Below are 16,197 nucleotides of genomic sequence, written 5' to 3' on the forward strand. Positions count from 1 at the left end.
AAAAAAATTTAAATAATACAGAATGGAAATCTATTCACTTACTTTTACATTGTTATTGAGAAATAAATTTCTGAAGTACAGGTTTTCAAATGGGTAGAAATTCATAAATAGTATACAAATGATATATAGTTTGCTATTTCACCATCAGTATGGCCAATAACAATTACTTTGCCTATTCCAGTAGAGAATTCTGTTAGCAAATCATTTATAAAGAGGTCCAGAATAGAGTACTTACTCTCAAAGGACTTAGAGGCTAGTTGGAGATATAGGATATATACCTACAAAGATATTTAATACAAGATTATATATGGTAAGGACCTCATGAATGGTGTGCATAATAAGTGCCAAAGAAATTCAGAGGAGAGACTCAAGATTGAGGACCATCAAATCTATGAATCTCCTATGGAGAAGATAAGACTTGAAGCTGAATTTTGAACAAGGACTAGGATTTAGACCAGTGCAGAGAGGAGAATCTTTTTTTATAGGTTGGTAGTGAATGGAGAGAACTCTTGGTTTGACAGGTTGTCTTCCTGTTCAAGAATTGAAGCCAGAAGGGTGCCCAAATTGTGGTGGAACTCAAATATTTGACTGACATAATTGTAAAGGACAAGCATCTGTGATTTTTTTGAGCCATATGGAAGTGTTAGTGCCTTAGTGTGAAATGGCTTTAAGTCTTCAGAAATGAATCAAAGTAGTACATAATCCTTATGAGTTCATTGTTATGATTTAGTATCTGGTTGTGTTATCGTTTTTATTTTTTATGTTAAACCATTATCTTATTTTTTTTTATTATTATAGCTTTTTATATACAAAACATATGCATGGGTCATTTTTCAACATTGATCCCTGCAAAAACTTCTGTTTCAACTTTTCCCCTCTTTCCTCCACCCCCACCCCTAAATGGCAGGTAGTCCCATACATGTTAAATATGTTCAAGTATATGTTAAATATAATATATGTATACATATTTATACAGTTATCTTGTTGCACAAGAAAGATTGGATTTAGAAAAGTAATCATAATCTGAGAAGAAAAAAACAAAAATGCAAACAAACAACAACAGAAAGGGTGGAAATGCTATGTTGTGGTCCATACTCATTTCCCAGTGTTTTTTTTTCTGGGTGTTGCTGGTTCTGTTCATTACAGATCAGTTGGAACTGATTTGGATCCTCTCATTGTTGAATAGAGCCACATCCATCAGAATTGATCATCATATCGTATTGTTGTTGAAGTATATAATGTTCTCCTGGTTCTGCTCATTTCACTTAGCATCAGTTCATGGAGGTCTCTGCAGGCCTCTCTGTATTCATCCTGCTAGCCATTTCTTATAGCACAATAATATTCCATAACATTCATATACCACAATTTATTCAGCCGTTCTCCAAATTCATTCAATTTCCAGTTTCTAGCCACTACAAAAAGGGCTGCCACAAACATTTTTGCACGTACAGGTCCCTTTCCCTTTTTTAATATCTCTTTGGAATATAAGCCCAGTAGTCTGTGTTATAGTTTTCATAGAAGATTTTCTGAGGAATCTTTCAGGTTCTTTTGAGTAATGGGTTATTGATTATAAAGTAAACTACTGTTTTGTGAAAATTGTTAAAGACTTATACTACTAAGAATGTTGACAACATTATACTCTGGTAAACAGTTAAATTTGATATTTAGTGTCATTATTTGTAGAGAATCCCTTGAGTTAAACAGATGTCATGACTGTTTTAGACTAGAGAACAGGAGGAGTTGGAAGAAGCTTTAGAAGTGGAACGACAAGAAAATGAACAAAGACGACTGTTCATACAAAAGGAGGAACAACTGCAGCAGATTCTAAAAAGAAAGAATAAGCAGGCCCTCTTAGATGAACTGGTAAGTTTTTGTTCAGTTGTTTCAGACATATATGACTCTTTGTGACTCATTTAGTATTTTCTTGGCAAGATGTTGGAGTGGTTTGCCATTTCTTTCTCCAGCTTATTTTACATATAAGGAGACAGGGTTAATTGATGTGTCTAGGGCCTCACATTATTTATCTAAGTTTGGATATAAACTTAGGTCTTTTTAACTCTAGGTAGGGTCCTCTATCCCCTGTGTCACCTAGCTGCCTCAGCAGGTTAAGTACTTCAAAATCAATAGTGAACAAAACACAGAAGGCTGGTGTTTTTTATTTTGAAGTATTTACCAGTTTATGATTTTTTAAAAAAGCAATCTTTGGTATTTAGTTCTTTATTTTGATGCTAGATGTTATATTTTTAAATGGAGTTTCAAGTGCTTGGGGCTGTGTTCCAATTCTGACTAATGAAATAACTGGAGAAAAAGTAATTTATGAATATATATAGTGGATTTGGAATCTGCTATTACTTGTATCCATTGTAGACTCTATTTTAGTACATTTAATATTATCAGAAAGGACAATGTCTCACTTTTAATGAAATATCATGGAGTGAAAAGTAGCATAGCTCTAGTATATTTTATTTTCTTTGTTGATTTGTTTTGAAGCAATATAGTTTGCCATCAAAAGCAAAATATTGCTTCTACCAATCCAATAACGTGACTATAACTAATAGTTGTTATCACTTTCCACTTTTTGTAGTTTACTGATTCTTAACAGAAAGGAAGCATAACAACTTTAATAATGTCACCAGTATTGTCCATTGTATTTGATGTAAGTTTTATTACCTTTCTAAAACTATAAATTTTCTTTATGGAATTGTAATATTTTATCTTTCTATCTTTTTTTGTGCCCACTCCTCCTAAACTTAGTCTTTAGCTTTAGTGTAACCCTCTTTTATCTCTTTCCCTTAGAATTATCTTAAGTCATTGTCCCTGCCTTGAGTACACTCTCCTACTTGTACAATTTTCTCTTTTATTGAATCAATTCTACTTTACATAGTTTCCTACTCTTGAATTCTTTGTTTATTTATCCTGTTACTGAACTATCTTTGCCTAACTTCAACTATGGATTAATCTCCTTTGCTCCTAGTCATATACTTAATAAAATTGGAGAAAATCACAAGACTGGTGCCTGCTTCCATTACAAATTTATTCTATCTAATCTTAGCTAGGTTCTCAGAAAAGTAGTCAATCAATCAGTGAACATGTAGTAAAGACCTACTACATATTAAGTACCATGCTAAGCAGAACATTTCAACTACTTTTCTTAGCCTAGTCAACTCAGCAAGTTTGTCAAATCTTTTCTTCTCTTTTCAAGTCTCTTGCATTATTCCCTTCACTTTGTTTGTTGAGGACTTCCTTTTCCTTGAAAAAAAAAAAGTAGGTTATTTGACCAGAGTTCTCTCTTCTCCCCTTATCTCACATTTCTCTGACATCCTTTACCTCCCCTCTCTCCGCCATTCTCCATCTTCTTTTACACATCCTCGTTTGAGATGGACAATCTCTTTTCCAGGGCTGAGTTTTCCACATGTAGTCTTTTTTTTTTTTTTTTTAAATATATATATTATAGCTTTTTATTTTACAAAATATATACATGGGTATTTTTTCAGCATTGACCCTTGCAAAACCTTTTGTTCCAACTTTTCCCCTCCTTCCCCGCACCCCCTCCCCCAGAAGGCAGGTTGACCAATACATGTTAAGTATGTTGAAGTATAAGTTAAATACAATATATGTATACATCTACATGTATTCTTAATCTTTTCCCCCACTCATACCCTTTCATTTCTTCCAAGAGATTGTCTCTACCTTCATCATCCCTATTCTGTCTCCAATCTTCAGTCTTTCCCCATCTACTAGTTTCTTCCCTGCTGACTTCAAATAAACTCAAATCTTTGCTATCTTCCAAACAACCACAATAGCAACAAAACAAATCCAATCTTTACTAGATCTTATGTTGGAATCCTTACAAACTGCTAACTAATTAGAGTTGATCTAATCTTACAAGAAGATGTTTTGGGCAGAACTTGAAACAAGGTACTAAGTAGAACTAATTAGTACAATGCTTGTGTTTGCACCTTTACTCATTGGAGTTCACAAGTATGCCAGCTTCACAAAGTAAACTTTGTAACTTTGTGAGTTCACACCTCCCTTGAAGCTCTTTGGGCCAGAGAGCACTATGGGAGAAAACCCATAATCCCATTCTCTCAGAAGATTCACATATAAGGCCAGTGAAGAGAGAGCTATTCCAGAATATATTTTCCACTTGGCTGGCTGGTCGCAGAAGAGAGTTCAGCTGCATTGGAGAGGAGCACTCTGGTGCAGACACAGAGCACTTTGGGAGAATTCAGCGGAATTACGCCAGAAGCCCTCTCTCCAAGGCAAGGCAAAACAGAATATATTCCACTTGGCTGGCTGGTCGCAGAAGAGAGTTCAGCTAGATTGGAGAGGAGCACTCTGGTGCAGACACAGAGCACTTTGGGACATTCCACCGGAATGACATGAAGAGTGGAGCTGGCTGGAGGCTGAAGAAAGCAGAGGCAGAGGCTGAAGGACAAAACCTTTGGATTTGGCGACATTCGGAGGGAGCTCTTGGAACCAAGCAGAGAGATAGATAGACCTCTAAGCTAACCGGACTATATTAGAGACAATAAAAGATCTGAACTTTTATCACCTGGCTGAGTTTTGAGAAGAAAAAGCTCACCACATTTTGGCGCCCGAACAGGGAGATATTTGGAGATATTCGGAGGGCTCTAAGCTAAACCGGCTGTGTTTTGAGAAGAACAAGAACTCCAACATTTGCTCCAACAATCCTACCATGCCCACCAATTGTTATCATTTTATCTCTCCTTTCCTAAGTTGAACTCCTTGGTATTTCCAATTCTTTTCTCACTATCTTCCAAACCCTCTTCAGTCTGTTTTCTGTTCTCATCTTTCATCAGTTACCAATGCTTTCTTATTTGCTGTATCTAATTTCTTAAAATCTCCATCTTTCTCAAGCGTTTGGCAGTACTAGCCACCTTCTCTTCTCAAATACTTTCTCTTCTCTCTAAGGTTTTATGACACTACTCTTAATTCTCTTACCTTTTTGACTAATCTTAGTCTATTTTGCTGGATCTTCATGTTATATCTTGTCTGGTTGGCTTACAAAGTTCTGTCTTCTTTCTGGTCTCATCTACTCCTGTTGGTTCAATGATATTTTTCTGCACATGATTCCCACATCTATCTAGCCCTTGCCTTTCTCTTGAGCTCCAATACTTTGTTGGACATTTGAAGTAGCTCATAAACATCTCATACCTAAATGTCTAAAAAAGACTTTATTATCTCTCCTGCCCTTTTCTCCTCTTCCCAACTTCTCTATTACCACTGAAGATACACCATTCTTTCAGTCACCCAAGCCTGCAATTTATGTCATCTTGGACTTTAACTCAACCTTGTAGTCTTTGTTTATGAGATGTTTTTTAATATGCTCTTTTCTTTTCACTTATATAGCCTCCATTTTGGTTTATGCCCTCATCACCTCCTGATTGCACTCTTACAATAGCCCTCTATGTAGTACTTTGAATCAAATGTCTACCTAATTTATTTTTGACTAAGCTTGTAAAGTGTTGTTTTTTTTTAAAGTGTAGGTCAGATCATGTCACATTCCCTTTTTCATAAACTCCAGTGGCTTCTCATCTCCTATGAGATCAGATGCAAAATGGTCTGGCTTTTAAAGCTTTTCATGATCTGGCCTCATCCTATCTTTCCAGTCTTTGTATTCCCCTCAATAAATTCTACAATATAGTGACACTCCTTGCTGTTCTCACACATGGCACTCCATTTTTGTACTCTCCCCTTCCTACTGAGTTTCTCCAATGTCCAGGATGCTGCTTTTCTTCCTCACCTACACCTTTTACCTTTCCTGGCTCCCTTCTTTTTTTGAGTTTCTTCCATCTATTCCATATCTTTTGTGTATGTAATTGTTTACGTGTTGACTCTTCCACTAGAATGTGAGCTTCTTAACAAAGGATCATGTTTTTGTATTTTCTAATGTCCTTACTATTTATCATAGTACCTGACACTTAGTAAATGCTTAGTAAATATATATTGACTGACTGTCATATTTTTTGTTGACATCCATTACTATCTATTTTTAAATTTTTTGTTGAAACCTCTTCATGGAACTCACTGTTTCCCTCATTGTGGTGTTCATTTTTAGTACTTTGAGACTGGTGTTTCTATATCTCATTTTTGTATAGTAGTACCATCAGTAAAATGTTGATATTGAAAATAAGGACCTTTGCTTTTATTAGAGGCTTTGGGGACAGTAAAAGAGTTTTGTGATTATTTGTCTTGTCTTCTTTTTCACCTATGTTCCATTTGTTCTCTCTGTCCCAGATACACATATTGCTGGAAATGCATGTTGAGATCTGTACATTAGAGATTATTCGTTCATTTGGTTTTTCCTGTGTAAATGGACTTCCTTCTTTTGAGGAAGTACAGATCTCTTGCAAGAGGCTATATGATGTACTAATGCTTGATTTCATCACCACAGTATCATCTCTAAACAAGAACATTTGGAGAACTCCACCATATAAAAGGGGATTCTTACTAAAATCTGGACTCTTGTGTTACATTTTCTTTATCATTTATTTGTATATAGTCAGGGCATAAACTCATCAAAAGTAGGATCAGAATTTGTTTTAAAAAAAAAAAAAGCCAACAAAAAGAATGTGATAAACATATAGAGTGCAATTGAAATTGAATTATCTATATTATGTAATCAAGTAATACAAGTCACAAATGGGAAATGCATTCACACCAGATACAGTAATTTCATTCAGAAATTTAACCAGTATAAATTAATTGACAGAACAAGGCAACTATTATTAAAGTGTCTTAGTCAATAAAATGTGATTAATTTGTCAAATGGAGAGAGCTAATGCCAAGGCAACAATGAGTAAAGCCAACATCTTTGCCTTTTCACCATTAAATGAAAAATATAGAGAATAAAAGACCCAATTGTGTTTGTCGTTTGTTGATCATGATAAAAAGGATTTGATTTGGTAGAAAAAAGACACTTTTTAAAGCATCAAGTTGCTTCCAGTCTACACATCAAAATCCATTTAGGATTTATTAGAATATAAATTTGATTTGGAAGTTAACAAAGTTTTTGGAGCAATTATTTGCACATGTACATTTAATCCATGGGAGTAATAAATAGTAATCTTTCTTTTAAAGTCAGTGTATCATGGAACAAGGGGAAAAATTATCTAAAGTATATTCTGTGTGTAATCTGGAGTTAATATAGTTTTTTGTGAGTTTCTTTTTTCCACTTCCTGTTTTCTTCAGCTGCAAGTGATTACAATGCATTCTGTTTAACTGTTTTGGCTCACATAACAAAACAAGGAGATAATAATCCTGAGCAATTTTTAATGTATATTATTGTACAATGGATTTGGTTAAGGTACCATTATGATTTTAATCTCTATTTTTCACTTTTTATTTTACCTCTTTATTAACTACTTTAATTGTTTAATCTTTAATTCATATTTAAGTTGAAACCTAACATTCCTTTTGCCTATTAAAAGGCAGGTTTTAAAGGTTTCTAAAAAGTTTTAGAAATTACAGTGTTCAGAGTCATTCAAGCTAATTTAGGCGAAGGAGGATGGTTTTCTTTTTCCATTGCTTGGCTTTGAGACATGTACCAATACCTTCCTTTTTAACTTATAATTGAAATGATATATTTATCAGGATTCTAACTTTACAGTGGCAACACATATTGTACAATCAATCAGACATAAACTTGCCTAGAAAATCCATGTATTTAAACTGTGCTATAATAATTCAGTTCATATAATGGTTTGGAAAAAATATTTTTTGAACAATTTCTTGCACCCTGAAAATTTTATGTCTAAAATTTTGTATGAGCTAATATTATAGTCTAATATTGCTTGATTTTTATTAGAAATATTGTTTGCCAGATGGCTTGCCAAAAAAGCAGTTTAAAAATAATTTTTTTAAATGGGATCATTATAAGACTTTTAATGAGCATAACAGTCAATCTTATTAAAGTTTCTTTAAATATTAAACAAGTTACCTTAAGGTAATAAATGTAGACCAGGGTAACTTTTGAGGTAAAATGTCAAGCTCTGAGAATAAAATCACTTGAAAGACTAAATCTGCATTTTATACCTTCTCCAGAACCCATGCATTTGATGGAGTTTATTTTACTTTATTGGGGTATAAGCAGAGTCTCTGCTTAATTCTGCTTTAATACTCACAAAAGCTTTTAGGCTATAAATTTTTGTGAGTAATATAGCAGAATTGAGCAGGTTAGAGGCAGAGGTGAAACACTCATAAAGAAAATCCTGTGCTTCAATACCAGATTTGTTTTCAGCCTTTTAAGAGTTTTACCATTTATTAAATTTTGGCATTAACTCTTTGAAATACCTCAATACTCTTAGCCTTTTTCGGTGAAGATAAAATTAGAATTAAGTCTGGGTCAAGGATGGATTGTCTTTTTTTTTTTTAATAATAGCTTTTTATTTTCAAAATATATTTAAAGATAGTTTTCAACATTCACCCATTGCAAAACTTTGTGTTCCAATTTTTTCTTCCTTCCCCCACTCCCATTTCCTAGATAACAAGTAAAAATCAATATGTTAAACATGTGCAATTCTTCTAAACATATTTCCATATTTATCATGCTGCACAAGAAAAATCAGATCAAAAAGAAATTAGAAAATGAAAAAAAAAGCAAGCAAACAACAATGAAAAAGGTGAAAATACTGTGTTGTGATCCATATTCAATGCCCTCTCTGGATGCAAATGGTTCTCTCTATCACAAGTCTATTAGAATTGGCCTCAATCGCTTTGCTGTTGAAAAGAGCCAAGTCCATATAAAAGTTGATCATCACATAATCTTGTTGCTGTATACAATGTTCTCTTGGTTCTACTCACTTCACTTAGCACCAGTTCATGTAAGTGTCTCCAGACTTCTCTGAAGTCATCCTGCTTATCGTTTATTATAGAGCAATAATATTCCATAACATTCACATACCATAACTTACTCAGCCATTTCCCATCTGATGGGCATCCATTCAGTTTCTAGTTTCCTGTCACTACAAAAAGGACTGCCACAAGCATTTTTGTACATTGTATATTTTTTTTCCCTCAAGATTTTTTGGGGATATAGATAGACTCAGTAGAGACACTACTGGATCAAAGGGTATGCACAGTTTGATAGTCCTTTGGGCATAATTCCAAATTGCTCTCCAGAATGATTGTATTTGTTCACATTTCCACCAACAAGGCATCAGTGTCCCAGTTTCCCCACATTCTATCCAACATTCGTCATTATCTTTTCCTGTCAATTTAGCCAATCTGAGAGCTGTGTAGTGGTATCTCAGAGTGATTTTAATTTGCATTTCTCTGATCAATAGTGATTTAGAACATTTTTTCATATGACTCAAAATAGCTTTAGTTTGTTTGTTTGAAAATTGTCTGTTTATATCATTTGATTATTTATCAATTGGAGAATGGCTTTTTATCTTTTAAAAAATGTTTTATTGATAGATTATAAAAAACAAAACAAAGCCAAACCATATTTTTACTTCCAAATAATTAATTTTGTCCTTATCAGAGAACCTTCCCTTGTAACAAATGAGAACAGTGAAGTCAAAGAAAATCAACACAATTTGCTTTTTTTTTTTTTTTTTTTTTTGCTGAGGCAATTGGAGTTAAGTGACTTGCCCAGGGTCACACAGCTAGGGCATGTTAAGTGTCTGAGACCAGATTTAGACTGGGGTCTTCCTGAGTTTAGGGCTGGTGTTTTATCCACTGTGCCATCTGGCTCCCCAATTTTACTATTTCTAAAAAATATATGTTCATAGTTTATCAGTGTTAAGAGGTAAATCATGTTTCATTGTCACTCCATTGATCAGAGTTCTGAAACCTTTCTATGTTATTTTCTGCTATATATTGTGATCATTGTGACAAAAAAAATCAATGATATTGCAGTTTATTATAACTATTATAATTGTAAAGTAGTTTTGTAATTACTTATCCATGGTATACAAGTATAGTGTTTTTTGTATGTTTGATTTGAGTGACTTCTTATTTGTTAAATATAGCTAAGTAATTAATTTAGCAAATATTTATTAATTATATATAATATGCCAAATAATAGGCACTGAGGATACAATAATAAGAGGAAAAATAGCCTTTTTTCTCACAGAGCCATCCAGAGGAGACAATATGTCCTTATTTTGCTATATACAAAATCACAGGTGATTTTGAGAACACACCAGAAGCTAGAAGCATCAAGAGGGATAATCTTATTGGTGGACAGTCTTATGTTCGACCAGATTGTAATTTTTGTAGAAGGAAGTAATATGTAATAAGTATGGAAAGATAGGAGCTAGTCAATGTTCTCTATTTTTAAGAAGAAATGATTTTGTTATTAGCTTAAAAATGTCATAACTTTTTAATTTGTAAAAAGTTTTCCCCAGTTAATATAAAACCATTGGCTTTTTAATGGTCATACATATGTAAGGATTGTACTTTTCTTTTTTGAGCAATTGGAGTTAAGTGATTTGCCCAGGATCTCATAGCTAGGAAGTGTTAAGTGTCTCATGCTGAATTTGAACTTAGGTCCTCCTGATTCCAGGGCTGGTGCTCTATGCACTGGGCCATCTATCCATCTCTAAATGCTATAACTGTTACTGCTTACCCATTTGTGTGCGTGTGTGTTACTTCAAATTTATTTATGAAAATTTTACTTAGAAATTTACTTAGAAATCTACAGCAATAACTTTGATTCCAAGGAAATTATGTATATTTCAGTCATTAAGCATATATTTGAATTTTTTTATCTCTCTTATTGAACTTCAATTTTTGAATTCATGCACATAATCTTTCTTCAGGAAGTTATATTGGGAGGGGTGGTGAGAAAAAGGAGAGGAATTAGAATTTGCAATCTAAGTTAAGAAGACTGAAGTTCAAAAATGTGATTCAGCCATTCACTGTCCATGGTGCCATGGGCAAATTACTTAACTTTTCTGGTTCTTCATTTTTTCCCCCGAGGCAATTGGGATTAAATGACTTGTCCAGGGTTACAGAGCTAGGAAGTGTTAAGTGTCTGAGGCCAGATTTGAACTCAAGTCCTCCTGACTTCAGGGCTGGTGCTCTATCCACTGTGCCACCTAACTGCCCCAGGTTCTTCATTTGTAAAATAGAGGATTTAATAACATCTTATGGTCTTTCCAATTCTAAATCTGTGGCATATTTGTTTCATATAATGAAAATGTTTATTGAGTTTACCTTGGCATGATATAAAATGAATGGATTGATTCTTATTACTTAGATATTTAGTAATTGTTTTAGTAACATGCTGGCATACTGGGTGCTATTATTATTTTATAGCTTCTACTATGTGCCGGACATTGTGTTAATGTCTTTACAAATGTTCTCATTTGATTCTCACAACAACCATCCATTTTATGGATGGCAAACACAGATTAAGGAACTTAATCACGATCTCAAAGATAGTAAATATCTCATTCTGGTTTTGAATTTAGGTCTTCTTGACTTAAGGCCCTGTGCTCCATTACTATTCCACTTACTATTTCAATTTGATTATTTCTCTACTATCCATTATCTTTATTTTCTGTCTTTTCATTCTGTGAATGTAGAAAATACACTTGCTACAGATAGGTATTTTTATTTACTTCTGACCTTCAACATCATGAGCCAGTGAAGAATCTGGATATGATTTAGGCTTCACCTTTAACTCCTTAACAGTTAAAAGTTAGAATATTTCAGCATATGTAGATGTAATTAATCTTTATTTTAATAACAATTATTCAACCAGCACTAATTCTGGTTTTGTAATATATAAGGTGTGCATGCCTTTGTGTATAGATGTATATATTAACAGCTGTTGCATTTTAGCTAAAATGTAAAATTTTTAAGTGTTTAACTATTCTTTTGTTACTTAATTTTAAAAAAATTGGCTGACATCCCTAAAAATGTTAGTAAAGGAGAAAAAATATGCTGTTAGTTGCACCTACAATAGTGCCATTGTGCAAAAAAGAGTAAGGTTAATTCCAAATAGCCTCAGGTGAAATCAAATGGGAAACAATTTCAAACTACTTTGAGTTCATTGGTAAAAAGAATGTGAATTAGATAAACATCTGATCCAAGTTATACTACTTTGTTTCAGTCTTTCTGTGATTCATTTACAATTTTTTTATTTTAATAAATTTGATAGCATATAGGATTTGGAATATGATCTTGTATTTAATACCCATTTTGAAAATTCCAAAATAAAACTTTTCACAAGTTATTCTGATTAATGAATTTCAATAGCTTTTACTTAATAATCAAGATTATTTATATATCCTATAAAGTGAGAATTTACTTTCTATAAAGAGAATATGATGATATTGCAATGCTTATAGATGAGGCTACAATATAAGACTTCATGCCACTTTAAAAGGTATTTTATTCATAATGTGCCTTAAATTCCATTACAGGAGAGTTCTGATTTGCCTGCGGCTCTGCTTTTAGCTCAACATAAGGATAGATCCACACAGCTGGAAATGCAACTAGAGAAAACTAAACCAGTGAAACCAGTGACTTTTTCCACAGGCATTAAAATGGTAAGCCTTTGGTTTTTATTTATTTAAAAGAGACATTTATTTCTGTAATCAAAGTAAAATCTAAAACTCTATTATATTCATCACTGCAAGTAGAAAATACAAGTAAAAGGTTTAAGTGATTAAGAACAAATGTCTGTATCTATAATATAGTTACATAGATTAATCAGATGAGTATATATAACTTAATAATTTGATTAAACCAACATATTGTTGGTGTAGTATAATTTTTCTGTGATAAAACATGAAATGATTTTTGAAGAAACTTTGCAAAAATTCAATATTGATGCATTATGCATCTCATAATTTTAGAAACATGAGAAAAAGAGTGTGGCCTAAGAAAATTCATTAATTGATTGAATGGGGTTTGGTTGTATTTTTTTTCTGGATAGCTATACTTTTCCATTACTGATTTACCTTTACTGAATAATGGAAGAACACATGTTTAATAACTATTGTTATTTCTCCTAGTATACAATTGTAATTGTTCATTGGATGGTATCTAAATTGTTGTATTTCCCCAATTTATTGTCTAGTGTTTTTTGCATTAATTTATTACATTTTCACTAAATCACGAAAGCAGAATATCAGAGTATCAGCTTTTGCCCCAGATCCACCCCAAATACAGCATTTCCCAATGTCTTAGTGCAGGTTAAAGTAATTTTAATATCTTAAAATTGCACTGACATTTGGGATTCCTCGTATGAAAATTAGAGATTTGCTTATAGTAGTATTGAGTTTTTTTTCTTAGTACCTTATGCTTACAAAGGGATTCAAAACAAAGTTTTCATTAATTTATTTCTTTTGGAGCAGATGTCTAAATTGTAGTAGTAGCAGATTTATTTTATCCAAGGATTAAATAATAATACATAGTACTTTTTTGTTTAAAAAATTTGTAGCTAAGTATATCAGTTAATTTAAAAAATTGTTTCATTTTTAATCTTTTAATATGTTGATTATAAATTGTGTGCCTTTGAAATTAGTTTTGTTCCAAACTTTCTTATTATCATTAATGGACTGAAAAATTCAAATAAATTTTATTCTGTGGACCAATTAATTCTAAAATATGATCATTTAATTCTTTCTCTGATCCTCCCTCCAAAAATATTATAAACTTAATAACAGAACAGTCAACAGAAGCAGTAAAGCATACAAAATGAAAGATGAATTCTTGCCTCAAATTTTTAAAAAGCAGAGCTAAAAAAAAATTTAACGACCAACAAAAAATTATAATTTTGTTTTCTTTCCCCTTCTCAGCTTGTCTGAAATTCTATCATTTTTGGCTCATTTTTCCTTTTTTTTTTTTTTTTCCCTTAATTAACTGTATATAAATTTCTGGGTTTTCTGATTTTATTTTATTTCAGTTTATAGAAATCTTTCCATGCTTTAATTATTGTGTTTTGTTTTGTTTTTGGCCTGGATTTGTGGTTCATTGGTGTGATGTGCTTCTGTTGTGGGAACTCCCTCTTATCCCTATAGCTTCCAGTTTTAGAAAATTTCCTGGGGACCTGAAATGATGAATGATTTATTCATGGTCCCGTAGCCAGGATTACCATACTGTTCCTCATCACATATATATCTTTTTGATTTTCAAAATACATGCAAAGACAGTTTTCAGTATTTACTCTTGCAAAATCTTGTTTCCCATATTTTTCTCCCTCCCTTCCTGCCTTCCTTCTTCCCTAGACAGCAAGTAGTCCAATATAGGTTAAATGAATTCAATTCTTCTAAATATATTTCCACATTTATCATGCTGCACAAGAAAAATCAGATCAAAAAGAAAAAAAAAAAGAAGAAAAAAAAGCAAGCAAACAATAAGAACAACAAAAGAAGTGAAAATACTACACTGGGATCCACATTCAGTTCCCAGATCCCTCTTTCTGAATACAGGTGACACTTTTCACCACAAGTCTATTAGAATTGGCCCAAATCACCATTGTTGAAAAGAGCCAAATCCATCACTGTTGATCATCACATAATCTTCTTGTTGCTGTGTACAATATTCTCTTGCTTCTACTCCGTATCAGTAAGTCTCTCCAGGATGCTCTGAAATCATCCTACTGATCATTTCTTATAGAACAATAATATTCCATAACATTCATATACCATAACTTATTTGGCCATTCCCCAACTGATGGGGATCCACTCAATTTCTAGTTCCTTGCTACTACCAAAAAAAAAAAAGTTTCTATAGACATTTTGGCATATGTGGGTCTTTTCCCCTTTTTTAATGATCTCTTTGGGATACAGACCCAGTAGATGAAAGGGTATTGCTGGCAATAATGTTTGAATCAGCTCACAACTCCACCAACAATGTATGTATCCCAGTACTTCTAGCATTTATTCCTTCCAGCATTTATTATCTTTATTTGTCATTTTAGCCAGACTGAGAAGTGTGAAGTGGTACCTCAGAGTTTTCTTAATTTTCACTTCTCTAATCACTAGCGATTTAGAGTATTTTTTCCCATATGATTAGAAATGGCTTTAATTTCTTCATCTGAAAATTGTTCGAATCCTTTGATCATTTATCAATTAATTGGAGAGCATCTTGTATTTTTACAAATTTGAGTCAATTCTCTATATATTTTAGAAATGAGACCTTTATCAGAACCCTTAGATGTAAAAATTCTACTCCCTCTCCAGTGTTCTGCTTCCTTTCTAATGTTCTAATGCATTGGTTTTGTTTATACAGAAACTTTTAAATTAAATACATCAAAATTATCCATTTTGTACTTCATAATGTTTTCTAGTTTTTCTTTGGTCATAAATTTCTTTCTTCTCCACAAATCTGAGAGTTTAACTATCATTTGTTCTCCTACTTTTCTTATGTCCCTTTTTATGTTTAAATCATGAATCCATTTCAGCCTTCCTTTGGTATAGGGTGTTTTTTCATCATATTTTTATGGCATCATAATATTACATTAGTATGATGTAACTTATAAGTTGTTTCTTTTTAATAAAATACTGGGAAAACTAGATACGTCTGTGGCTGAAAATGAGATGAGATCCATAGTATACACAATATACAATACCAGTATAATAGATTTTAATTGGATTGGCAATCTAAATTGAAAAAAAAAATGTTAAAAATTTGAGATAACTACTGTATTTGTTTCAGTTATGGAAAGGACATTCTTCTTATTCGGGTACAAAGAATCACAGTTTTCTGCCTCCCTTTAATACCTCCTCTTTCCTTCTATCCCTTACCTCATTCTTCCTTGACTCCAAACTGCTATGCTCTATACTTTTGCAGCAAGATTTTCCATAGCCAATCCTTGGATTTTCTTTCCAGAGTATTAGAAACGGGAAACCAATGAGATGAATGTGAGTGAGATTCCTTTTCTTTTGCATAAAACCAATGGTCTTAACCTTCATTAAGCATTCAGATTATATCCCTTCCCTGAAAGTGATGTGGCTGTCCTGGTAATGAAGAGTTGTCAGTTGCTGCCCTAGTTGAATCTTTTCCTTATTTTCCCTCTGCTCAAATACCTAAGTAGGACTTGAGTTTTAAATTTTCTCTTGTTAGTTAAAAGTGGCTTTTTCTATGAAAGTTTAGTTGTCATTCTAAGACTGCTATATATTGTTAACAGAGGAGAATCTCTTATCTACTAAGGCTGACCATTGACTTTTGGATTGCTGTGTTAGAAAGCTTTTCCTTAAATAGAGGCAACTC

General features: G+C 32.8%; 1 protein-coding gene and 1 long non-coding RNA gene across 3 annotated transcripts in view; one reads left to right on the forward strand and one right to left on the reverse strand.

Moving 5' to 3' along the window:
* The window catches only part of LOC127549600 (uncharacterized), a 1,392,683-nt gene that overhangs the window by 413,698 nt on the left and 962,788 nt on the right, over positions 1-16,197 (reverse strand). The gene's annotated exons all lie outside the window — the stretch shown is intronic.
* The window catches only part of MNAT1 (MNAT1 component of CDK activating kinase), a 288,411-nt gene that overhangs the window by 136,639 nt on the left and 135,575 nt on the right, over positions 1-16,197 (forward strand). For both annotated transcript variants that reach the window (XM_051977776.1, XM_051977775.1), the window contains exons 5-6: positions 1,723-1,863; positions 12,402-12,527. In XM_051977776.1, the coding sequence (XP_051833736.1) occupies positions 1,723-1,863; positions 12,402-12,527 (267 nt within the window). The remainder of the gene's footprint in view (positions 1-1,722; positions 1,864-12,401; positions 12,528-16,197) is intronic.

This window comes from Antechinus flavipes, chromosome 2 (assembly GCF_016432865.1).
Source record: "Antechinus flavipes isolate AdamAnt ecotype Samford, QLD, Australia chromosome 2, AdamAnt_v2, whole genome shotgun sequence".
NCBI classification, from domain to species: domain Eukaryota; kingdom Metazoa; phylum Chordata; class Mammalia; order Dasyuromorphia; family Dasyuridae; genus Antechinus; species Antechinus flavipes.